The sequence below is a fragment of the Gasterosteus aculeatus genome, chromosome 2 (assembly GCF_964276395.1).
Source record: "Gasterosteus aculeatus chromosome 2, fGasAcu3.hap1.1, whole genome shotgun sequence".
In the NCBI taxonomy this organism is placed as follows: Eukaryota; Metazoa; Chordata; class Actinopteri; order Perciformes; family Gasterosteidae; genus Gasterosteus; species Gasterosteus aculeatus.
Genome location: NC_135689.1, coordinates 1,413,171 through 1,438,195, shown reverse-complemented (window position 1 = coordinate 1,438,195; position 25,025 = coordinate 1,413,171). Strand labels below are relative to the sequence as shown.

Below are 25,025 nucleotides of genomic sequence, written 5' to 3'. Positions count from 1 at the left end.
CTGTAGTGGTAAAATTAGAGGTGGGTAAACTCTGAATTTTGTGATCATACAGACCTCGACGCGATGCGAAGCAACGCAACACAAAGCGTTGCGACTCTGTAAGGCTGTCCTGGCTATATTGCATTATGTTATCAGTAAAAGTCATATACAATCAATGACAATGAATACATGTGTTAGTAGTTCATTACATTTTATTTAATTAATTTTATTATTTAATTTTATTAAGAAAACAGTAAAGAAAAGTATGTCAACACAACACAACAACACAATTGCAGATTAAGAACTACCTACATACGGAGTCTCCTTTTCACAGTAGTGCCCAGAGGGCCTCCTTGTCCTCCACGTCAGGTCCTGCCTTGCACAGAGGAGCCATGAACCCCAGAACACGTGTTCTGGGGTTCATGGCTCCTCTGTGCTTCTCTCTCTATTGGACCTGGTGTTTCTCTCCCTGTGCTCTCTGCATCATTGCCTGTCCTCTCATTGCCTGAACAAATATGTTGAATTTAAGAGTTAACCAGTTAAGCAGCCTGTCAATTACACTGACAACACAAGTTAAAGGAGCACTTATGTACTACCTACGTCATCATAAATAGCCTATACAGCAGGGTTTTTTTCACGTTGAGAACTGACTTGTTTTTTAATCTACGCGTCACCAGGCGTTTTTCTTGTCCTTGTCCCCCCGTCGGACCTTCACGACCGGTCCGCGAAATATTGTCTGACATGAAACCGGTCCGTGAGGTAAGAAAGGTTGGGGACCACTGGGCTGATCCACAGCGTGTATGTGCCTCCTGGATCCTGATTGGTCGCTGCTGCAGCCGCAAGGCGCTGATTGGATGCTCACAGACCGTAATACAACGCAGATGAACATGATTCAGACTACGGCGTTTATATGTTCAACAATAGGAAACGTAGTCTTAGCTGTTTTAAAATTACACCAAATTTATTTCGGATTATACAAGGCGCAGGGAACTTTGAGGTGCGTAAACGCCACTTAGAGGTGCGTAAACGCTATTTATAGGTGCGTAAACGCTATTTCCAAATTCTAGAGGTGCGTAAACGGCGTTCACGTGCGTTTATCCTCCACTACAGCCCTGATCCCAATGACGTTGATTTAGCACTTTGTTCTCGGTTTCATTAACCAACAAAAAGGAGTGAACATGACTGAATGAATAAAGAAAAGCTCGGTTACAACTACGACCATCTCAGCATATTTTAGAAGAGAAATACCACCCTTGATATAACAGTGACGATCTACACCTGTTTCATAGAGATAAAGAAGAACTGGTTCAGGGTGAAACCCACAAATCGCCTTGTTGTGTCGCTTGTTGTTGTTGTGACTGTGTATAAATGAGACAGATGCTCTCTGAGCAGCCACTGAACGCTTAACCTTTATGCGACCTTATTATTCTCCTTCTTGCCAGAATTAATGTTCAGAATATTGATTTCACAACTGGTGCAGAGTAAAAAGATACTAGTAATAACTTTACGTATATAGCACCTTTAAATTGAAATAAGAACAGAGACATAAACTGAATAACAAAATTGTAGCGATGAAGTGGTGACGTTTCATGTTGATTTTGACTCTTTCGTTCTTTGACCCTGTCCACCTGTAGTGTCTTCATCAGGTCTACCCGGAATGCCTGTCCCGTCTGCTGGTGTATTTTGGGTTTAATAAAGTAGTTTTTGATATGAACTCTGCGCTGGAGTCCTGCCTCTGCCTCTTTGCTCGTGACAACTACACCTGCAGGAGTCTCCTTCAGTACTTCTTACATCACCAAACCTCACTCTAAATGACCACTAGCAGTGTTCTTTTATTTTGATGATCCTGTTTCCTACTTAGATTTTATGTGACTTTTATTTTGACATCATACTATCTGCTCACGTGATCAATCGCTCGCGCTCACATTTGTTCAATAGAAGACGCGAGAAGCTAGCTAGCAACTTAATAAATTAAGCTAATGGCGGCGGACTTCCCTGGATTACCACTTTATAACAGCCTTCGATATGCGGACATGTGGTTCATTGTGATTGTATTTCATTGTATTTCATGTAAATTAATTTAATATAATGACTGTTGCTATGCTGTTATCCATGTATGCTAAAGTGCATTTGTCAAAGACTATTTTGTATCCGGCTAAATTGCCTTTGTTATTTCCCTTTTTCGTTGTCACGGTGCTGGTGTTGGTGCTATGCACACTCATCTGAATGAAAGTACACCCGTCTGGAAACACTCCCAAGCCTGTTTCTTCCAAGTTGAAGGGACGCTACACTCACAGCTTCGTTCCCCTCTGGATTGTGGAGGTTCTACAGGTGGCTTCTTCACACCTCGTCCACAGACTCCTCTATTCTACGTGGAGCGAATGTACGTTTCTTAAGCTTGTTGACGGTATTTCCTGGTTCATGATGTCGTAGAGAAATCCTACATTCCCTCATCCGATGTTCATATTTAGAATCTGGTTATGTATGAAAATGATCACAGTCAAATTTGCATCTTATAATATTTTCAGAAGAAAATGTTTCTAATGAACAAAGTTTCATGCTGACATTTATTTGTTACTTTCACTTTATTATTAACCGGTTGTCTGTTTTCTTTAGCAAATTTAAAAATCTTGAACTTTCCTTTTTGTGTTACATCATCCAATTAAATTTCTTTTTTGGATGTTTTCTGCTTATTTGTATGAAACAGTTATTTTCATACAGATCCGTTATCCTCTGGTCTAAGGGAGCATGGCGCCCCCTGGTGCTCAACAAGGGTCATTACACGAGGACAAGCTGAGAGGAACCCGTTTTATTTCTTTGGAGCACCACACACAGCATCTTTAAGTTTCCCTTTGCACACAGAAATATTGCCATTCTTTTTTTTTTGCATAATCGGCCAAACATAAAATACGCAGTCAGAGATTTCCTTGAGATTACATTTAGGTAAGATGGAAAAGATGACACGGTGACATTAGAAAAGAAGGAAAAAATAATGCAAATATCTTAAAGTTGAGCCACTCAGCATCAGAACAATAAACAATAAAGTCAACAACGTCACACACATCTGAAAAATAAACACTCACGCGCCAAAATCTGTTCACATAAACGTTTGAGCCGAATTAATAAGGTCCTCGCTACGACTCGTCGTAGAGGAACATTGTATTTCAAGGAATTATTAATATATATTATTTGGGTATAAAGAAGCGTCTCTGTAGCACCTCCTAGAAATGAGAGAAGTATCACAGTAGCTCCATTTTCCCCCCAATGCCTGATTGACATTTGGCACACATGTGCTCTCGGGTAACACAAAGTACAATCATGGCATTTAAATACGCCGAGTTAGATTTTCCCTCATTTGGAATTTAGTCAAAAACACATTATTGTCCATCTCTCCTAAATTCTCTGTCCGATTATCACAGAATATTTTGTGGATCATTATTGGTTCAATATCACCTGAAAATCTTTGTTGCTTGTTGTCTCAGTGATTTTAGAAGATATCGACCAACAAACTTCCAAGACGTGTGGCTTAATATGGCAAGACACATATCTTACACATGACTTGCTTATTATTTTGCACATTTTCATAATTTGGTGGCAACAGGAAGTTAAATGTTTTTTATTTTCCAGCCTGCTCCTCACAGGTTAATCTGATCCCTCTCAAATGAAAAGACTTAAGAACTTGATAATGTTAACGATAGATTTGACAAAGATTCCTTCCCAGCGGCGCTCGCTGCCGTTACTGACTCGCGGTCGCTTTGTCCGACGACCACAGGCGTTCTTGGCCGTTTGTAGTCGTCTGGCCAGATTGCCGACGTGTGCAGAGCAGCGAGGACCCGTCCATCGCTGCTCGCAGCTTACATTTAAATATATGTTTTAAAGGTTGTGACAGAAGAAGGGAGCACGATCTGTTACACTTGATATCAAATAAAACCAACATTAAAAAGGGTAAAACTAAAACTAAATGTTTGTGAGTATTATAATAAAGAGTTTAAAAACACAAGCAAAGGGCCCCGAGTACCGCATCCCTCTTTTTGGTGCAAAGATATTATAATCTTTGCTGTGCTCACCAACACCTCGTAGAAAGAGATTTATAATATAGATTATATTTGTCTACATTAGTACCAACTGAGTTTACTTCCTTCATGTCGTCCCGCTGGACTTCACAGGAGTCCCAGCGGGGGCAAGATGTCTTCATCCTGTGTGAGGAACCAAACAACAGGAGACAATGAGGCTCAAAGGGTTCAAAAGTCCACTTCCACCGGATCAGACTTTTGGACACATATTACATTACATATAATTCTGTCACAATCACATTCTTTATTTCCATCTTTAATCCCTCATGTCGGCTACTTTTATATGTCTCTGGCTTCCACTGATAACCTGTCAATCAGCATGTAGCCCCGCCCTAAAGCAGCCCCTGCTTTATGGTCTGTTTGAATCTAAATGGACCATAATGTACCAAATAAACATCATGTTGTGTTGAAGAAGACCTGAAACTAGAGACTGAGACCATAAACTCATGTTTACAATGTTTACTGAGGGAATAAATCCAGAGAGAAGTAGAGTCATTTTCTCAGACTTCTACAGAATTGCGCTTATTTTCTCTGATTGTGTCACTGTTTTCCAGCTTGTTACAGTTGCGTTGCTACATTGTAACTATCGTCTCCGCAGGTGCAGATTACCTGAATCACCCAGAAATCATTATGAGAGCACCACAGTTCAAAGTTCTCCTTTGCCGCCTCCAGACTCCTGCTGTCAAGCTTCTTGCAGGAGACCTGGATCAGCTGCTTGGATAACTGCTGCGGGAGAAGTTTAGACACCTGGAGAGGAGGAGAAGGAGGTGCACAATGTACTTAGTTTACTTCATTTAACACAATAAAGTAGGAAGATGGGACGTTTTCAACTTGAAGCTCCATCTTCATTGGGAAGAGTTGGACATAAACAACCTGAAGCCGGTCCTGAGATCTGAAGTCGGGGCTTCTTGTTCGGTTCTGACCTGTTCCTTGCTGATACGGAAGCCTTTGTTCGGGTCGTCCTTGCTGTAGAAGCGCACGCTGTTGATGGGGTTCTTCTTCTTCATCCCGTAGTCAAAGTTGATGACCTAAAAGAGTGAGAAGGTTGTAGTGAAGCCTGCAGACACATAGAGCAGGGAGCACGAGGACTGATCAGATCAATAAGCCTCACATCGATGATGAAGTCCTCTGGATTCAGAACCACGTCCTGAGGGATGCATTGAGCCAGATCGTCTTCCCAGCTCGCAATCTTCTCCTTTCAGAGGGGAAAGAGCAGGAGGTGGAGGTTGCTTATTTAACCATGGGGGGGGGGGATAATACAACACGAGTCACCTCGAACCTAAAATGTTATTTGCATTCTATTTCTTTTTTATACAATTCAGATAAATCGTGTTTTTGTAGATTTTGTAGTTCATTATGTTCATCCAAACATGAACAAAGACGCTTCCATCGTTAAACATTTACTGCTTCCAGCTTCTCCAAAGTTAAAATAACTGAATATAACTGAGCTTTAATCACACTGACGTTCACGTGCTTGGGCGGGAGGGCTTGTCCGAGACATTTGTAGAGATTTCGACACACAACGTTTTTAAGAATCTCCTTCGAGTTCTCCAGGTTTTTGGGGTTGAGAATCTCAATTGGGTTTGCACGGTTGAGAATCTCCCTCAAGGCGTTCAACTCATCAAAGGATGTGTTGAGTATTTTTTGAAAGACGTCATCTAGGAAGAAAGGGGAGGAGAGGGGGCAGTAAACACAGACAACAGAACATTCACGTGATCATCCAGCCAATATATTTGTTACTTTTAAAAAAGGTAAAAAAGTGAAAGTACATTAAATACACAGTGGCCTTCATTGCAATCTTACAAAGAAGGGACCAAAATAGTTTCTGCAATAGATTAATATTATTTCTTTACAGGAGTCTTGATATTGATCAATTCACATCATATACAAGTTACACTTAGTAGTTTAAATTTATAGTGAGGATGTTTTGACAAAAAGCTCCGTCCCAGAACATTACTTATCCCTATTTTATAAGAGAACCTTTTGAAAACTTTGAGTTTGTTTCCTCATTGCTCGGTGATCTGATTTATTATAATCTGTTTTGGGTGTTTTCTGGAATTGTAACACGTCATATTTCATCTCTAATATATATATATATATATATATATATATATATATATATATATATATATATATATATATATATATATATATATATATAAAAACATCTTCAAAATAGAAAGTACATTTAAAGGTCCCATACTAATGTATTAATTACACATAACGTTGCTAGCTCCGCCTCCTGTCGATCTAAACACCAATTGGTTGCTTACAATGTCACATGATCAGAGATCACGAACACTGATCCCTTCATCACATATCAGTGGATATTGGCAGATAACAATCAGCAGTCTAACTTTCTGCTTCACATGGAAAAACTTTAGGCGGAAATCGAAGTAACGGCGTGTTTCTACTCACCGGTCACCTTGGTGTAGGCCTCCATGTCATCGATGGTCTCGGAGAGCTTGAACATCTTCCCTTTAGAGCCTTCAAACCTGATGAACTTGTCTGCGTTCCAAAAGGCCTCAGTGATCCTGAGAAAATCACATGATCGCTGTGTAAAAACGTAGCACACGTGGGGGTCATGAAGAAAAGACAACAAGCTCCTCACATAGTCTCCACGATGTTGACCGCTTTGTGCTTGTAGGCTCTCCGGTGGAGACAGTCCCTTGTGTAGAACATGTCGTACAGATTTCCCACTTCCTGTTAAGAGACAACCGATTAGAGGACGCATGGAGGACGGAGGACAGAAGTTCTGACAAGGCGTTTTCAAAGAGACTCACATCTGAAATGAATGCAGAGAGCCTTTACATCTTCAGACTATACCTTTACTAAAGGGGGCTACATGCTGATTGCCCGGTCTCTACCAGAAATGTATGCGGCTTTTGTACCTCACTCCCCCTAACCCTAAGATGGATTCTCATTTTGAGCCGATAGGCTTTGGATCTCCGGCTGGTTAGAAGCACCTTGTCTCTGAAGCAGATCTGCTTCCGCCCCTTCACCTCACACACTCTGGCGAACATCAGGCAGCGGCCGTAGTCAAAGTTGTTCTTGATGCCCAGGTGGTAGCAGTCCCTGAGGATGAAGACACGCTGTGGTGAGAAGACCAAGTTAACAGATGAATAAGGAACATTCAGGGTACAGACCCCACCTGGCAAAGTAGTCCCACTTGTCCACATCGATGCCGTTTCTTTTGTTGGACACGATTTCATAGAGGAAGGACTTGTCCTTTGGACGGCCTTTATAGGGCCACTGGGGAGATGAAACCACAGTGACGTCAGGAACGAATAGAACAACGTGATCATTCTTCCATCTCTGCAATGCACCGTCTCCATCGGCCTGATCTCCAGAGGAGGTCACATGTTCCTCATGCTGCCCACCTTCAAGGTACTGGTCTGGTGTCACCTGGGTTCACGGTGCTCTGTTCAGGAGTTTTGTAATCATTGTATGTTTATTTTCGACCAACTAAATATTTCTTTTCATGAGCAGTCCGTCGTTATTTGCGTAAAGATAATAAGAATAAAATCTAATAGCAATAATTCTAAACTAAAAATGAATACTAGCAAAGATGTGATTTATCTATTCATATTCAATGTTATATTATGAAGTCACCCTTTTGGTTTGTGGACTACTGTTTTTTAGAGTTTGTGTTTGGCATCTGTTATTTTGGCTACCTTCGGGTCCTTTGGGTCCATCAGTCCGGCGATCATTTCCTTGATGAAGTCCAGGTCCTCTGGCAGCACCAGGCCGTGCTTCTTCTCCATCTCCGACTTCAGATTGTTGTCAGCCACCAGGTGGTCAAACATCTGCACGGAGGCCTTCTCATGCTGCAACATCAAAAACAGAAAAGGAAAATGGTCAGGACGTGAAAGTGAAAGTAAGATGACTCAAATAGAAAGTCCACTCCACTGTGTCCCTTATCTTGTACTAACTGTCGTTCCATGAAGTCAAATTACATTACAAATGAATTATGGCAGCTTATATAAAAAAGGCCTCTGCATTGCAACTGTTTCCTGTCCACTCCTCCGTTTCTTCCCCCTGTCTGTGTGCTATTTTGACAGACGTGTGCTGATGTTTCGCTTTGGGTCGTCCTATAGTTTCCACCCTGTGTTCCGCCCGCTGCCACGCCCCATGGCTCATCCCATAGACGTTTCTCTGGCTCGCCGTCTGTCTGTCCGGTTACCAGGCTGGTCTCAGGGGCCGTTTGACTCTGCGCCCGTTCAGTCGTAACCTGTCTGCATGTTTTATTTCCCGGTCCTGCAGCGTCATCCCCGCGTCGTACCACGAGTACACCGCTCTAAGTTCTGTGGTCTCGCTTATTGTGTCGGACCGCGGGCCTCCACACCAGAACGCCGCTCAGTCCCTCCAGGCCGTGAAAGATCGGTGGAGTTTCCCCACTTTGGATAAAAGCACCAGCTAAATAACATGTAATGTAATGAAATATAAGACATTATAATTTGCGACAAATGAGAAAAGAATGCAGGAAAGAACCCAATGCACAGGAAGTGATCTATAAACACTAAAATATAAGTGTCATTGTGTCCTACCGTCCAGGAGGGATCTGAGCCCGCTTTGGGGATGAACTTTCCGTCAAACATGTGGGAGAAGGGCCCGTGTCCTGGAGGGGAAGAGGATGTAATCAACACGCCATCACTTCTGGTCCCGATAGGTCGCCATTAAGCCCCCGACACTGAACTGAACTCACCGAGGTCGTGGCAGAGCCCGGCGATCTGCACACAGAGGACGTCTCTGTCGTCGATGTCGAGGTCTCCCTGCCTCCGTTTCAGAGCTCGGACCAGTTCTCCTGCCAGATGCGCCACCCTGAGGACGAGGACGAACACCAATGAGCTACACCGGATGAAGAGACTCATCGGAGCGTTTTCTTCACGTTTATAGCCTAACGAGGAGTCATGTTCATCCATTTGTGGGTCTACGGCCTTCCTCTCCTACAATAGTGATGATTAATTGATTAATCCATTTAATTCACAGATGTCTAAAACGGTTAAAAAATCTTCTTTTAACGTTACATTTCAACTGAGACGACCTCGTGGAAAGCAGCATGAGAGAACGTTGTTTCTTTTATTACTTTGGGGAGTCTGGTCTCACCAGCTGACGCTGCTCTATACGGCGCTTAGCGTGGTGATAGGACTCGTTGGTTCACGGCTTTATGACGGTAGTGACCAGCGGAGCGATGCCGGGTCAACAGACCAGCGCCCCTAGTGGAGGACATACCCGAGGGAGTGTTCGAAGCGGTTGTGGGACGCTCCGGGGAAAACAAAGTAGACCCCCCCGAGCTGCTTGATGTGACGGAGCCTCTGGAACTGAGGCGTGTCGATGATTTTGATGAGCAGAGGGTGCATCACCATGTGGCCGTGGATGGGATCGTTGAACACCTGGAAGACACAAGCAGCTGAGAGACGCGTCTAGAACAAGAATTAACCCCCAAAGCCGGTTCCAAAGTAGCAGGAAGCCGGAGTGTTGGTAAGGATCAGAGTACGAGATGCAGATCAGAAGCAGGTAAAATGTCAGTGAATAGAAACACAAATGTGGGAACTGGTTTGTCGTCTCTTCACAGACTTCAACGGTTTGTTTGGAAAAGGGAACAGAAACAATCTTCACTTCCTCTCGGGTTAATCACACAAGTTCCTCTCCTTCGCTCTATTGGGTCTTCATCGGCCCCTCGGCCCTGAACTTGTGCAGATGTTACCTTGCTCGGCTCCGCTTCGATCTGCCACAGCTTCCTGAGGCTGTGTAGAACTCGCAGGCGGTCCCCGAGGAACCTGGACGTGAACCCGTCCATGAGGAGACAGAAAGAACTGGTGAGGGAACATTAAAGCCAATCCCCAGTTAACCCCTCTGTGACCCAACCTGGTTTATGGCCTCTGCTCTGAAGATTCATACCATGATAACAAGTGTAAGAACTCAGGACCTACTTTGTCCATCTGGACATTGTTTCCTGTCAGGATGAAGGGGAACCCCTGTGAGCGTTCTGGTGGGTAAGACCTCATGAAGAGAGCCCATAAGTACCAATAAATAGCGTGTGATGCGTTCTGAGGTAGTCGTGGTCCCCTGACAGGTCGCAGCCCTCGCGCTGAAGCTATGGACCTGCTGACATCATGTGAGACCCTCAGGGTTTCATGTTCAACAAACTTACTTCAAGCCCATCTTCTCCAGATCAGCGTACGCCAGGTAGCGGAGCCCCACCCCGGTGATTCTGTGCTCTGGATGCCGGAGACAAAAACACAGATGAGAAGAAATATTTAAAAATAGCTTTTGTGTATATATATATATATATATATATATATATATATATATATATATCAACATTTATAATTAAGATTTCCAACAAAGTGGACCAACCTCTAAACGTAACCTCCCACTCTCCAAGACCTTCGTCCCGCAGGTACTGACACGTTTCTTCTACTCCCCATCGCACGTAGCCAGCCATCTCTGGCGCTCCGGGCTTCTGAAAAAAACAATGCGGGAACTAGTTCGTTGTGTCTTCACACAGGGTGTGTCCCAATTCTCTAGGGCAGTGGTCCCCAACCACCGGGCCGCAAACCGGTACCGGTCCGTGGGCCGTTTGGTACCGGGCCGCACCACAGAAAGCTTATATATATTATTTTTCTGAAAAATGTTTTATTTTGAAAATTGACCGGATTTTCTCCTAATTATGTGCGCTCGTCCCTCTGACAGATTCACCACGCGTCACCAGGCGTTTTTCTTCACGTTTACAATTGTCCTCTTACCTCTTCCGCGAAATATTGTCTGACATGAAACCGGTCCGTGAGGTAAAAAAGGTTGGGGACCACCGCTCTAGGGTGCATCCTTAAGGACGCTTTCGTCCACTGCATACGTCGCTGCGACTCGACTGTCTAGTTCGGCTCCTCTGAACGTGGTCGCGGGACGGTGTCCTCCAGGAGCTGATTTGGAGGGCACATCTGATCCAACCTTTGCGGCCCAGTATATACCAGCATGTAGTGCGGGCCGACGAGGATTTAATTTATTCAGGATGGAGGCGAGTGAGAGTTCACTTTTAAATGTAACGTTAAGAAATAGAATTCACTTTTATATCTACCGATTAATGAAAATGGACCTCCGCTCATCCTCCTGGGTGACTTCAACATCCAGACAGAGAAGTCATCTCACTTTCTTCTTTCGCTCTGTCACTCAGTCCCTCTCCTCCTACTCACAAAGCCGGCAATCACCTCGACTACATCTTTACTAGAAACTGATCTACCACTAACCTCTCTGTAACTCCACTTCATGTCTCTGACCACTTCTTCATCTCTTACTCTCTCCCACTCTATAACTAACAACCCGGCCCCATTGACTGACTCTGTACCTGTTCGGCGCAATATTCGCTCCCTCTCTCCGTCCTCTCTGGCATCCTCTGTTCTATCAGCTCTCCCTTCAACTGATTCCTTCTCACTCTTGCATCCGAACGCTGCTGCAGAGACTCTCCTCAAATCTTTCCTCCTCTCTAGACTCTCTCTGCCCTCTTACGACACGACGGACTGGCAAATCCCCTCCGGCTCCGTGGCTATCTCAACCGGTCCGTGCCATGAGAGCAACCATGCGAGCGTCGGAAAGGAGATGGCGTAAATATAAACGACCTGATGACCTGCTTGAATTTCAATCTCTTCTCTCCTCTTTCTCTGCTTCTATATCTGCTGCCAAAAGCTCCTTCTTCCAATCCAGAATCGAATCTTCATTCTCTAACCCCAAAAAACTCTTTTCGATCTTCTCCAACCTCCTCGAACCCCCTAGTCCTCCTCCCCCCTCCACTCTTCTTCCGGGTGACTTTGTCAACTACTTTACCAAGAAAATAGCTGACATACGCTCCTCCTTCTCAAACCCACCTCCTACTTCTTGCATCCCACTGGCTTCACCTCTATCGCCCTCACTTTCCTCCTTCACCCCCCCGTCTCTTAACCAAGTTCTTACCCTAGTAACCTCTGCCCGTCCGACCACCTGCCCTCTTGACCCCATTCCATCACATTTTCTACAATCTATCGCTTGTGACCTTCTCCCTTTCCTCACCTGTCTCATCAACAATACTCTGTTATCTGGCTGTTTTCCCAATTATCTAAAGGAGGCTAGAGTCAACCACCTCCTGAAGAAACCTACCCTCAACCCTTCTGAAGAAAACAACTACAGACCGGTCTCTCTTCTTCCCTTTCTGTCCAAAACCCTTGAACGTGCTATCGTTAATCAACTCTCCTCTTATCTCCACTGTAACAACCTCCTTGACCCCCTCCAGTCAGGCTTCAAGGCCGTTCCACAGAGACTGCTCTCCTTGCTGTCTCAGAGCAACTCCACACTGCTAGAGCTCCTCTCTCTCCTCTGTCCTCGTCCTTCTGGACCTCTCTGCTGCATTTGACACAGTCAACCTGCTCTCTCCCTTCTCTCGTCCTACCTCGACGGCCGCACCTACCGGGTAACCTGGCGAGGATCTGTGTCGGAACCTTGTCCTCTTACTACTGGAGTTCCTCAGGGTTCCGTGCTGGGTCCCCTTCTCTTCTTGCTCTACACCAACTCTCTCGGGGCTGTCATTCGCTCGCATAACTTCTCCTACCACAGCTATGCCGATGACACCCAACTAATTCTCTCCTTCCCTCCCTCGGACACCCAGGTGGCAGCTCGGATCTCTGCCTGTCTGACTGACATCTCTCAGTGGATGTCCGCCCACCATCTGAAAATCAACCCCGACAGGACTGAACTACTTATCTTTCCAGGAAAAGACTCTCCGACCCAGGATTTGACTGTCAACTTTGGCAACTCCGTGTTAACGCCCACTTTAACCGCTAGGAACCTCGGCGTCACACTCGACAGCCGACTCTCCCTGACTCCCAACATCACTGACAACACGAACCTGTAGATACACGCTCTACAACATCAGGAGAACACGTCCTCTTCTCACTCAGAAGGCTGCCCAGGTGCTGATTCAGGCTCTTGTCATCTCCTACCTGGACTACTGTAACTCTCTCCTGCAGGTCTCCTGCTACCTCCATTCCACCTCTGCAGCTCATCCAGAATGCAGCAGCTCCACTGGTCTTTAACCTTCCGAAATTCTCCCACACTACTCCACTCCTCGGCTCTCTTCACTGGCTACCGGTGGCTCATCCAGTTCTAAACACTGGTGCTCATGTACCATGCTGTGAATGGATCGGGTCCAGCTTACATCCAGGACATGGTCCAACCCGACATCCCGACCCGCACTCTCCGCTCTGCATCCGATAAACTGCTTGTTCCTCCTCACTGAGAGCAAAACACTTGACTAGATCACCACTCTTTGCTGTCGTGCTCCGAAATGGTGGGACGAGCTCTCCGAAGACACCAGGACCGCAGAGAGCGTTCACATCTTCCGCCGCAAACTAAAGACACACTTAAGCATAAGAAGGGAAACAAACCACTGAACAGGGGAGAAGGAGAGACTGGACTGAGTGGAGACTGACTGAATAAACTAACAAAAAGCAGTGAACACGATGTTAAACCAGCTGACAGGCGATTAGTCAAACATGCCCTGTGAACACTTAAAAATCTAAATAATAAAATATGGTTGAAATCAGGTTGAAATGAGGTCTGAACGTCAAAGACCGCCTAAAAAGTGAACGAAACATCAACGTGCTAAAAAAAAGTACATTTGTTGATAATGTGTCAGGTTGTAACCAGGGCTGTAGTGGAGGGTAAACGCACGTAAACGCCGTTTACGCACCTCTGGAATTTGGAAATAGCGTTTACGCACCTATAAATAGCGTTTATGCACCTATAAATAGCGTTTACGCACCTCAAAGTTCCCTGCGCCTTGTATTCTTCCGTTGGAATAATCCGAAATAAACTTGGTGTAATTTTAAAACAGCTAAGACTAGGTTTCCTATTGTTGAACATATAAACGCCGTAGTCTGAATCATGTTCATCTGCGCTGTATTACGGTCTGTGAGCATCCAATCAGCGCCTTGCGGCTGCAGCAGCGTCCAATCAGGATCCAGGAGGTGTGTAAACACACGTTGTGGATCAGCCCAGTGGTCCCCAACCTTTCTTACCTCACGGACCGGTTTTATGTCAGACAATATTTCGCGGCGGGGGGGGGGTAGTAGTCGCGCGCTCTGTGTTCGCTGGTCGTGCACGGTAAAAGGACAAGAAAAACGCCTGGTGACGCGTAGATTAAAAAACAAGTCAGTTCTCAACGTGAAAAAAAACATGCTGTATAGGCTATTTATGATGAAATAGTTAGTACATGAGTGTTCCTTTAACTTATGTTGTCAGTGTAATTGACAGACTGCTTAACTGGTTAACTCTTAAATTCAACATATTTGTTCAGGCAGTGAGAGGACAGGCAATGATGCAGAGAGCACAGGAAGAGGAGAAACACCAGGTCCAATAGAGAGAGAAGCACAGAGGAGCCATGAACCCCAGAACACGTGTTCTGGGGTTCATGGCTCCTCTGTGCGAGGCAGGACCTGACGTGGAGGACAAGGAGGCCCTCTGGGCACTACTGTAAAAAGGAGACTCCGTATGTAGATAGTTCTTAATCTGCAATTGTCTTGTTGTGTTGTGTTGACATACTTTTCTTCACTGTTTTCTTAGATTTAATAAACTACAAACTACTTACACATTTATCCATTTTCATTGATGTTGTATATGACTTTTACTGATAACATAATGCAATATAGCCAGGACAGCCTTACAGAGTCGCGACGCTTTGTGTTGCGTTGCTTCGCATCGCGTCGAGGTCTGTATGATCACAAAATTCAGAGTTTACCCACCTCTAATTCTACCACTACAGCACTGGTTGCAACCTAATGTTGAAAGAGACGGTATTATCGTTCAAATTTTCATGAGAATTAATGAACTGGTCGGCGAAATTTGGGGGTTCCTCTCCTTCGCTCTATTGTGTCTTCATCGGCCCTTCAGCCCTGGACTTGTGCAGATGTTACCTTGCTCGGCTCCACTTCGATCTGCCACAGCTTCCTGAGGATGTGTAGAACTCGCAGGCGGTCCTCGTGGAGCCTGGACGTGAACCCGTCCATGAGGAGACAGAAACAAATGGTGAGGGAACATTAAAGCCAATCCCCAGTTAACCCCTCTGCGACCCAACCTGGTTTATGGCCTCTGCTCTGAAGATTCATACCATGATAACAAGTGTAAGAACTCTGGACCTACTTTGTCCATCTGGACATTGTTTCCTGTCAGGATGAAGGGGAACCCCTGTGAGCGTTCTGGTGGGTAAGACCTCATGAAGAGAGCCCATAAGTACCAATAAATAGCGTGTGATGCGTTCTGAGGTAGTCGAGGTCCCCTGACAGGTCGCAGCCCTCGCGCTGAAGCTATGGACCTGCTGACATCATGTGAGACCCTCAGGGTTTCATGTTCAACAAACTTACTTCAAGCCCATCTTCTCCAGATCAGCATCCGCCAGGTAGCGGAGCCCCACCCCGGTGATTCTGTGCTCTGGATGCCGGAGACAAAAACACAGATGAGAAGAAATATTTAAAAATAGCTTTTGTATAAATATCAACATCTATAATTAAGATTTCCAACAAAGAGGACCAACCTCTAAACGCATCCTCCCACTCTCCAAGACCTTCCGCCCGCAGGTACCGACACGTTTCTTCTACTCCCCATCCCGCGTAGTCCGTCTGTGGCTCCTGAAGGAAAAAAACAATGGGGAAACTAGTTTGTCGTGTCTCGTTCTGTCGGCTCCACTGAACGCAGTCGAGGGACGCTGTCCTCCAGGAGCTGATTTGGAGGACACATCTGATCTGTCCTTTGTGCCCCAGTATATCCCAGCATGCAGTGCGGCCCATGAGGATTTAATTTATTCAGGAAGGAGGCGGGTGAGAGTTCACTTTTAAGTGTAACGTTAAGAAATATAATTCACTTTTATATCTACCGATATAAATGTTTTTTTATAATATTGTTACGTGATGTTGGTAACTGAGGTATGAAGGCAAATCAATGTCAGAATCAAAAGCACAAATCAGGTCCACGCGCGCGGAATTCAAACATTGGAAACCTGAACCTCGTTCGTTGCTCGCTCGCTGTTTTCCGTTTTGACAGTAAGGGGCGGAGTCACCATGGTTTCTACATTTAATTGGTTACAAACCTCGTCTGTTTTGTGGTATTAATGCATATTTCAAAAGCTTGTCACTGTGGAAACTTGTCTTTGTGAAGTCGGCCTACAGTTGTTGAAAAATACACCTGTAAGGAAATGAAAAGTTTTTCATTTTTTATCCCGATTCTCACACAAGACGGAATTTTGCTCGTGAATGTTTGATTTGTGTGCACATGGATTTGCACTCTCGGATTTTAACATAGATTTGCCTTCACACCTCTGACCCAGATCCCCCCTCACCTGGACCCCCCCTGGGTCCATGTACTGCTTCTTATGAACATCATCATCATCATCTGGTTGTTGGTCACAACAACCAAACAGTTTTTCGCGCGTCATTGACTTAGGAGGCTGTGATTGGAAAACAGAACTGGAGCTGTCACGGTCGGGACAAATCAAAAATGCCCATAATTCGTGATTCGTCCCAGACAGTTGGCAACCCTAGCCCGGCATCGTGAAGAGGAGAGGCTCACAGGACTGGCACTTGATTTTATGGTAGTGTGCAAATGTTAAATTGTTAAATGTTCAAATATCATGCACATTAGGTTTATGCACTGTAAACCCTTTTTTATTTATATAAAGTGTGGGTGAACTTAAACTTTATAGCTGTGCTGTGGTTCCTGTAGGTTTTGCGTGCGCGCGGCGGGGACTTGGGGGGGGCCTCCATGTCCATTTTGCTTGGGGCCCCCAAATTCCTTCAAACGGGCCTGGTTGTTTCACTTGTGGTGCCGACTCGATACAGGAAAGACGGTCCTTTTTGTTAAGCTTGTTAGCGTTAGCGCAGGTAGTTTGCTAGTTAGCATGCTAGCTTGGAGCATGCTAGCGTGCAGCATGATGACCTGGACCAAAAGTAAACATCGCAGAATATTTTTTGTGTGTTTGATGTTGCTAATGCGTACCCATTAATTTTTTTGCATTTCACATTGAAAATACGTTTTTAAAGCAATGGGGGCTAAATACAGATTGCAAGGGTGAAGGGCTGAATTCAACAAGTTGTGGTCTGTAAACAAGAGGGCCAACACATTGTAAGTTACTGCTGCTTAAAGCATGATACTGTGTAATATACCTGGACATGTTACTCCAGAAATGCCATAAGTTGCAGATGAATTATCTTGATTATAATGTAATGAGTAAACAATCTATGAATGAGGGTTCTAACACACCTGCTGCTGTTATTATTACTAGTTTATTACTGTCATCATAAACCCAAATGACCAACTTTGCCTTTTCCTTGAAGTCTTTGTGCTTTCCCTCCTCACAGGTTTCTGTGGGTGGTGGTTGCATCTGACGGAGGTTACATCTGATGGAGGTTGTGCCTGCAGTGGTCCTGCCTTACACCTGGCTTACTACTCTCAATATTAGAATAATTTCTGTCAAAGGATTTGAAAGCACTGTACATCTTTAAGTTGTTCATACTCTACACACCTACTTGCATGCTTGCATGTTTACAGATTGCAAAGCTGAACAAAATAAAATGATTTGAATTGAATAAACACGTTGACCAGAGGAATCTGCAATTGAAGGGTGTTCTCTGCACTCTGACTCCCTTTACACAAAGAATCATCAAGTGAGGATGAGGGAGACGCAGCTGATTTCAGGTATACTATCCCAACTCAAGTGACACAGATCCACATCTTGTTACAGAATCTAAAAATGAAGTTCCAATGATCCAGAAAAATGGGCTAGAAACACAGAATTCTAAACTAACCTGTCCATGTTTTTTCTGCACTTTTAATTCCATAGTTTATTTCCCTGAAATATATATTTTATTTTTGTATTGTTTTTCATTAGGAAAAGTGTTGTTATATGTATAGTGTTATATTTATAATAAATGCAAATTAATAACATAATGCGTTTGTCCTTGTTAAGGGATGTTAACATGACAACTGTGACTAAGTATGTAACTTTCCAGCGAGCAATTTATCTAATCTTTTATTTAACGTTTAAAATACGTCTGTGGCCCGACGTTGAAAAGACGTTGCAAAATGGTTTAAAAGTGAAAGTTCTTTCAACGTCTATTCGTAGACGTTGAAAAGACGTTCGCGTATAGACCCGTTTTCAACGTGATTTATAATATCGGTGGTAATCTTACAAATGTGGACGTAGTTTATTTTTAAACCTCCAAAATAATGATATAGCACACAAGAGAATAAGACATTTTACCCTATAAAAAATCACGTTGAAACAACTTTCACTTTAAAAACCATTTTGCAACGTCTTTTCAACGTCGGGCATAGACGTCTTTTAAACGTCTTTTCAACCAAAAAATGCTCACTGGGTGAGGCTGAACATTCTACTGACGCTGTGACGGTTTTATATTTAGTTTATACTTCATATTATGAACAGAAACAGAAACAGATAAAGGAGCTCAAGTAGACTGATGATGCAGCCCAGGATGCTGAGACGCACCAACATCTGGATATCTGAACCTGTGCAGATGTTACCGTGCTGGGGACGTCAACATAGGTCGGCGGATGGTCGTCGGACGGTCGGCCCGCCATGATGGACCGGGGAACCGGGCAGAAGCTTTGGTGAGTCCCGCGTGGTGAGAGAGAGACGCGCTGAATCACAGCCGGCGATGAACCGACGTCGAACCGCAACAGCTGATCGGGAGAAGCGGCAAGAAGACACCGCGACCGGCGAGAATCACCGGTTTTTATTCCCCGTCCCGGTGAACGAGGGGGGCGGGGCCACACGCGGCTTTGGGTTGACTTGATGACGTTGATTTAGAACATTGTTCTGCATCCCGTTCAACAGGTTTGCTTATTAATAAACTAACAAAAAGCAGTGAACACGACGTTAAAGCAGCTGACAGGCGACTCATCGTCCTGCATCATCATCTCTTCAAAGATCTGATGAGTGAATTTGTTTTATTTGATTGAACAAATTGTATCCAGGTGATACAAAGTGAACCTGAGCGCTTGTGGGTGAGTGGGGGGCACAGTCGTCCTCCTCAACCCAGATAGCAACGAGTCGGCGGACCGCCTTCCTTTCGCGGACGGACAGCAGGTCAACCGCCGATCCGCCGCAGTTATAGCAAACGCAGCTTTACCCGCCGGAGGCAAACGCTATTGCGGAGCCATCTGTCATATATTTATATATGTATATATATATATATATATATTATATATATATATATAAATAAAATGTTTATAGCATGCAGTTTATCTAGAATAATGATTGATCAAACCAGACAAATTTCTATTTGACGTTTTAATTCCACATTTCAGTACAGTATTGAAACAAGATCTGTCAGCACACTGAAATATAAATAAAAAAGAAAACAAAAGACATATATATATATATATATATATATATATATATATATATATATATATATATATATATATATACATAAAATATATACACACAGAGAACATGCTGGGTGTCAGTAGTCTAGACAAGCCTATGGTCTAGGTTTAAGGAGTCGGCTGTGGGTCCCTCTCTGTTGTGCGGCGCCTTTCTCCACCTTCGCGGTCAGATGCTCCTTTCAGGAAACGCATTACATTAACCTGGACCGCCTCATCAGTGGCATCCTGGGTTGCCGGATTCTTCCGTATGGCCCCTGTAGAAAATACAGATCTGTCATTCCTTTTGAATACACATCTAATTAAGAGAATATCTAACTTACTTTGAACAATGGGCTTCAGAAACAGGTCTTTAAAACAAGCTTTAGCCCCTACACCAGTCCAAGTTGTAGAAATTGAAAGGCGATTTGAGAAGATACTCTGAAGCATTCTCCACACGGTTGTCTTCAGGTCCTTCCCACATTTGATGGCCAAAAACCGGAGCCGAAAATCCAAAAAAGTGCTCCAAATTACATTTCACTGAAGAGTCTCATACATAAGTATCAAATGTGACAGGCTGTGAATTCAGACTGTCAAATATGCAGTGTACAATCTTAATTTGACTTTAGATTAACCTACAGCGTTATAAACAATAGCAGCACACTTACAAATGGTTCCTGGAGCTCGCTATCCTGCCTGTGTTTATGGGGAGGAAAAGACCACCGGGCAGCGATAACTCTCCAACAGACACATTGGCACTGAAATGTTGCAGCAATGTCGCCAAACATCGCCAAACTCTCCAAGAGGTCGCAGCATTAGGGTCTGATCTGCACCTAAAAGGATTCCCAAAATGAAAGAACATAGTCAGTCCTGGTCCCTCAACTACTAAACTATGATATATACATGTTGGTATACAACATGTATAGGTTGCCCCAGGGGGAATTAATCAAACAAACACAGGTGTTTGCAAGTCGTGCCTGATTGCCCAGTGCGAGCAAACGTCTTGATCATTGTCCCAACTTGCTTCACCTGCTCGTGAAGTGAGCTGCAGTCATCCGAAGCTGCTCGTGCATTGCTTGCCCTCCAGGCTTGGTTCTCCTCCCTCTGGGCTTGGATAAATTGACAACTATTGCATATATTTACTGAATTGGACAACACACCTAGACACCTTTCACCCAGGGCAGTCAAGTGCCGTAATGAAGAACAGATTATGCATAAAAGGATTCCTAATCTTAAATAGAAGCAATAGTTTTAGACAAACGTCACTTACTTGTACTCAAACTCTTGGCTCTTAGAAGTGGAGACTGGACCACTGGTGAGAAACCTTGTTCTGTAAAATAGGAAACAGAAATGTGAAAATCTAACAAATGGTATAATTTAGTGGCAGGATCACAAATTAAGCATCACACCAAACTAAAAATACACCACCTGAGAGTTCTGTTGTTTTAACACAAGTCACCGTTAGAAGGGTTCTTGGGTCTTTAGGAAGGGTTGGATGATCCTTGGACAAAATGGTTAAAAGCTTACCAAGTGCCACATGGCAACGTGATCTCCAAAACCTGTTCGTAAAAATGTATACGAAATGCCCCCTGAGTGAACAACATGTCGGATTCTTGAGCGAACGTCTCTCCGCCATGTTGGATTTTTTGAGGGGGTTAGGGTTAGTATTCTATTCTTACAAGTTATCGTTGATTTCTCGTTAAAAATGCAATCATAACACGTTTATTTTACATGGTTAGACTTCACAAAGTGTGTCTATGGGGCGCAGGTCCCCGTTCACTTTGAATAGGGTGACGTCATCAGTTGCAGTCCGTATTTATTTCGTATGTATCACTACGAATTTGTATGTTCAAGATTTTCAGGTTTTGGAGATCAGGCTGCACATGGGGGATCATGTTGTCAATATCCCACCCTGCCAATTGTGTCCTTAGGCAATCCTCTTCCTCATCTTCATCTTCTGTGCTTGAGGAAACCATCTCACCAGCTTCACATGCCTCATCAACAATTATTTCCTGTGCTACAGGGGTTACAGTTTGTACATGGCTTGTTGTAGCCATTTCATGTAGATGTTCATTAACACGGGGATTTACTTGGTCAAAGTCAGGAAAAAGAGCAAGTAGAGCAATGTTTGCAGCCGCAATTTCCTTTTTATCCATCTCGACTCCTTTCGATATTCTTCTCCTTTTGGCCCAGTAACTAGACATTGTGACTAACAATGCATTTACCTTTAAATCCAAAAAGATTGTCCAACAGTAGGCCTCTTGGGTGAAGATAACCGGTAATGCTCTGGTCAAGGTATCTGCAAGAAAATGTCAAACAAAGGCAACAAAACGCATTGTTAACGTTAGGAATCAGTTGTTATGCCGTGGGGGAAAAAAAGATCCTCCAAATGTCTTCATTGAATTGTCCTCTAACATGAAATGTACAGCAGTTCACAGAATTACAAATCTGTTTGTTAGAAAACACCAAAAGGTAACCGGTGGGTTGTGGGCTGGTGACGTCGTTTTTTTCTGTGCAGATAAACAGACGGCAGCACTTCGAAACTTGGCAAAACAACTATATTTAAGAAGGGTTTGACTTCATATTACATTTGAACTTTTTTTTCTTCATAATAACTACAATGGCATTAGCCCGGCGCCCCCGCGCTCCGAATGAACCGTGTATCCACAGTTTACACTACTGATTAAAACACATTTTTACTAAATGCTGAGGTGATTACTACCAGACAGCATATTTTAATAATTAAACTGAAAAGAATATAAACATATTATTGCGTTAAACACAAAGGAAAAATGTACTTACCTAAACGATGGTAGTCAACGTCGATGACTTCAGACTCAAGGCTGTAGCAACTTCGCGTAGAACCAAGTAGGAGACACGCCACTTCAACATGTGTTTTTAAGAAAAATGCGTAAACGGTAAAGATGGCGATTGTATGCACATGTCCCGCCCCTCCCGCTGGAAAGACAATCATCGACTTCATGTCCCGGCGGGCTGGGTTGTTTTGCTAGCTAGCTGTTCCACTGACGGTCGCGCACAGAACAGAACCCTTGCGCATGCGTAGTAACAGTATAACCTGTGGGGGAAAAGGCGAACCTTGTTTTGGGGAAAAGTCACCACCGTCTTAGCCCCGCCAAAAACACTTCTGAACACAAAAAACGCTGCAGTTCCTTCTATGCGTTGTATCAATAACATTTATAATGTGCTTAGATTTTTTTTTTTTTTTTTCAGGGACTTTTAAAATGTTCTATAGCCGTCAGCTTAGCGCCGGCGGCAAATAGAAGCCGTGCCGATGTTTTTTGCTATCTGGGTAGCTGGGTCGTGTCACGGTGTGGTTTTATTTCCTGATTTTATTTTGTAGTTTCTGCTTCTTGTCTCCCTGGGTAACTTCACTTCCTGCCTGGTCCTGTCATCCCCTTTCATTGTCTGATTGTTTCCACCTGTGTTCAATAACCTGCACCTCCCTAGTGTATTTAAGCTGTGTATGTCTCTTGTCACTTGTCGCGTCGTTGTCTATCGTCCTGGATGTTCGTTAGTTCCTGCCTGCCTTTTTTCCCCCGGTTCCTGTGTGCGTTTTTGCCTGTTGGCCTTTTCTCACTAGTGTGTATAAGAGCATGTTACTAGTGTGTATAAGAGCATGTTACTAGTGAAGGTAAGAGCATCTCACTAGTGTGTATGAGTAAAATCTGAAGCAAAGAGGGCAGATTTTGAACAGCGAAAAGCACCAATCTTACGCCCTTCTTTAATGTGCTTTTATGTCCGGACATTTTCCACCAGCCACCACTGATGACTAATAATTAAAACATTCTTGCATGTTTGTTTATTAAAAAGCAAACCTGTTGAACAGGATGCTGATCCTGAGAGATGATGAAGGATGCCGTTCAGCTGGTTTAACTTCCTGTTCACTCCTTTTTGTTTCGTTTACACGCCTTCCACCTTGAAGTCTCCCAAATGGACGCAAAAAGGACAAAAGGACAAAGGAACAGTCCAGAACCACTGGACTCTCTAGGTCGTCTTCAACAAAACACATTACTCCACCTGTTGTTCTGGAGGTGAATCGCTCTGCGACACACGCAAGACTTTACAACCAGGAAGTGAAACGAGTGCGTCGACACGACGGAGCGTAAAGACGCAGAAACATGCGCCAGCGTTTACAGGGGAAGTAGCACCCTTCTACCACTTGTCCCCGTGCGATGCCACAGACGCAAAAAGGACAAAAAAACAGGCCAGAACCGAACGTTCGAGTACTCGTCATGAAGCGTTACACTGTAAAAAGACAACTCGCAATTGTTGATCTCATAAGGTTTTCAAATTATCGGGACTCAAAGATGAAGCTTTGCCATAAACAACTAACAAGAACGTGTCAGGCCAGAAAACTCCCTGCCGCTCCAACAAAAGCAGAACGTGAACAACTGGAAAGTCAGACAATTACTTTAATTGCCTGTTTTTGTCTGTAAGGCCTGAGATCTCATTGTTAAAGTTATTTCATCTGCTCCACAAAAACATCCGAAACAATGAGACCTTTTGTGATAATCAGGTCCAGGGTGTGTCCCTTACCATTGTAAGTAGCCTCTTTCACATGTTGAGACAGTTCAAATGTGTCTAAAATAGTCAAAAGTTCTTTTGCACCCTTGTCATTCAAATCGTCAGTATGAAAATTAAAGTCACCAGTTTTAACTAGACAGTCAAAGTCGGTAGAGATGCTAGAAAATAATTCAGTAAAATCATCTAAAAAATGTGCAGAATATTTAGGTGGCCTGTAAATAATTAACAGGAGAACTCTGGGAGAACCTTTCAATACAACACAAAGATATTCGAATGATGGAAAATCACTAAGTGACATCTGTTTCCCCTGAAATATATTTTTAAATATAGCAGCAACCCCTCCACCTCTTTTTCCAGATCTACATACATCAATAAAGTTATAGTTGGGGGGTGCTGCCTCAATCAGAATGCTTGCACTGTTATTTTGTTCTAGCCATGTTTCAGTTAAAAACATAAAATCAAGTTTACAAGTGGTAATAAAATCATTGACTAAAAACGATTTGTTATTAAGAGACCTAACATTAATCAGTTAATTAGTTGATTAACGTAAGAGCATGTCATTAGTGAACGTAAGAGCATCTCACTAGTGTGTATAAGAGCATCTCACTAGTGTGTATAAGAGCATGTCACTAGCGAACGTAAGAGCATCTCACTAGTGTACGTAAGAGCATCTCACTAGTGTGTATAAGAGCATCTCACTAGTGTGTATAAGAGCATGTCACTAGTGAATGTAAGAGCATCTCACTAGTGTGTATAAGAGCATCTCACTATTGAACGTAAGAGCATCTCACTAGTGTGTATAAGAGCATGTCACTAGTGAACGTAAGAGCATCTCACTATTGAACGTAAGAGCATCTCACTAGTGTGTATAAGCATGTCACTAGTGAACGTAAGAGCATCTCACTAGTGTGTAAGAGCATGCCACTAGCGAACGTAAGAGCATCTCACTAGTGTGTATAAGAGCATCTCACTAGTGTGTATAAGAGCATCTCACTATTGAACGTAAGAGCATCTCACTAGTGTGTA

The 25,025-nt window shown here is 43.7% G+C and overlaps 1 protein-coding gene and 2 long non-coding RNA genes across 5 annotated transcripts; all 3 read right to left on the bottom strand.

The window, feature by feature from the left end:
* Nucleotides 1-2,773: 2,773 nt before the first annotated feature.
* Nucleotides 2,774-18,838, bottom strand: LOC144383584 (deoxynucleoside triphosphate triphosphohydrolase SAMHD1-like). 3 transcript variants are annotated; one of them, XM_078081658.1, is made up of 20 exons: nucleotides 18,612-18,838; nucleotides 15,610-15,703; nucleotides 15,440-15,506; nucleotides 14,993-15,065; nucleotides 10,413-10,518; nucleotides 10,207-10,273; nucleotides 9,760-9,832; nucleotides 9,285-9,445; nucleotides 8,758-8,873; nucleotides 8,600-8,670; nucleotides 7,727-7,879; nucleotides 7,204-7,304; nucleotides 7,019-7,127; nucleotides 6,664-6,755; nucleotides 6,471-6,586; nucleotides 5,517-5,710; nucleotides 5,164-5,247; nucleotides 4,976-5,080; nucleotides 4,662-4,799; nucleotides 2,774-4,175 (listed from the first exon to the last, which is right to left on the bottom strand). In XM_078081658.1, the coding sequence occupies exons 1-20, from the start codon at nucleotides 18,666-18,668 to the stop codon at nucleotides 4,140-4,142; spliced, it is 2,013 nt and encodes a 670-aa protein (XP_077937784.1). In that variant the 5' UTR covers nucleotides 18,669-18,838; the 3' UTR covers nucleotides 2,774-4,139. The 3 variants fall into 3 exon arrangements, with proteins under 3 accessions (XP_077937784.1, XP_077937780.1, XP_077937786.1); XM_078081654.1 differs by having other exon boundaries at nucleotides 18,597-18,795; XM_078081660.1 differs by lacking the exons at nucleotides 10,207-10,273; nucleotides 10,413-10,518; nucleotides 14,993-15,065 and having other exon boundaries at nucleotides 18,597-18,795.
* A 527-nt stretch (nucleotides 18,839-19,365) lies between these two features.
* On the bottom strand, nucleotides 19,366-20,287 carry LOC144383595 (uncharacterized). Its single transcript, XR_013451030.1, has 2 exons — nucleotides 20,123-20,287; nucleotides 19,366-19,732 (listed from the first exon to the last, which is right to left on the bottom strand). It is a non-coding gene; the product is annotated as an uncharacterized LOC144383595 (long non-coding RNA).
* Nucleotides 20,288-20,430: 143 nt separating this feature from the next.
* LOC144383593 (uncharacterized) lies at nucleotides 20,431-22,393 on the bottom strand. Its single transcript, XR_013451028.1, has 4 exons — nucleotides 22,257-22,393; nucleotides 21,680-21,753; nucleotides 20,725-20,784; nucleotides 20,431-20,563 (listed from the first exon to the last, which is right to left on the bottom strand). It is a non-coding gene; the product is annotated as an uncharacterized LOC144383593 (long non-coding RNA).
* Between the last annotated feature and the right edge of the window lie 2,632 nt (nucleotides 22,394-25,025).

Bases quoted from the DNA above. Each gene is read 5' to 3' on its own strand.
- LOC144383584 (XM_078081654.1), bottom strand. From the start codon at position 18,668: ATGGCGGGCCGACCGTCCGACGACCATCCGCCGACCTATGTTGACGTC. The intron at 9,833-10,206 runs GTAAGTTTGTTG...GTTCACGTCCAG, and splicing joins CTGGAGAAGATGGGCTTGAA to GTTCCTCGGGGACCGCCTGC. The intron at 7,880-8,599 runs GTAGGACACAAT...TTGATGTTGCAG, and splicing joins GCTCAGATCCCTCCTGGACG to CATGAGAAGGCCTCCGTGCA.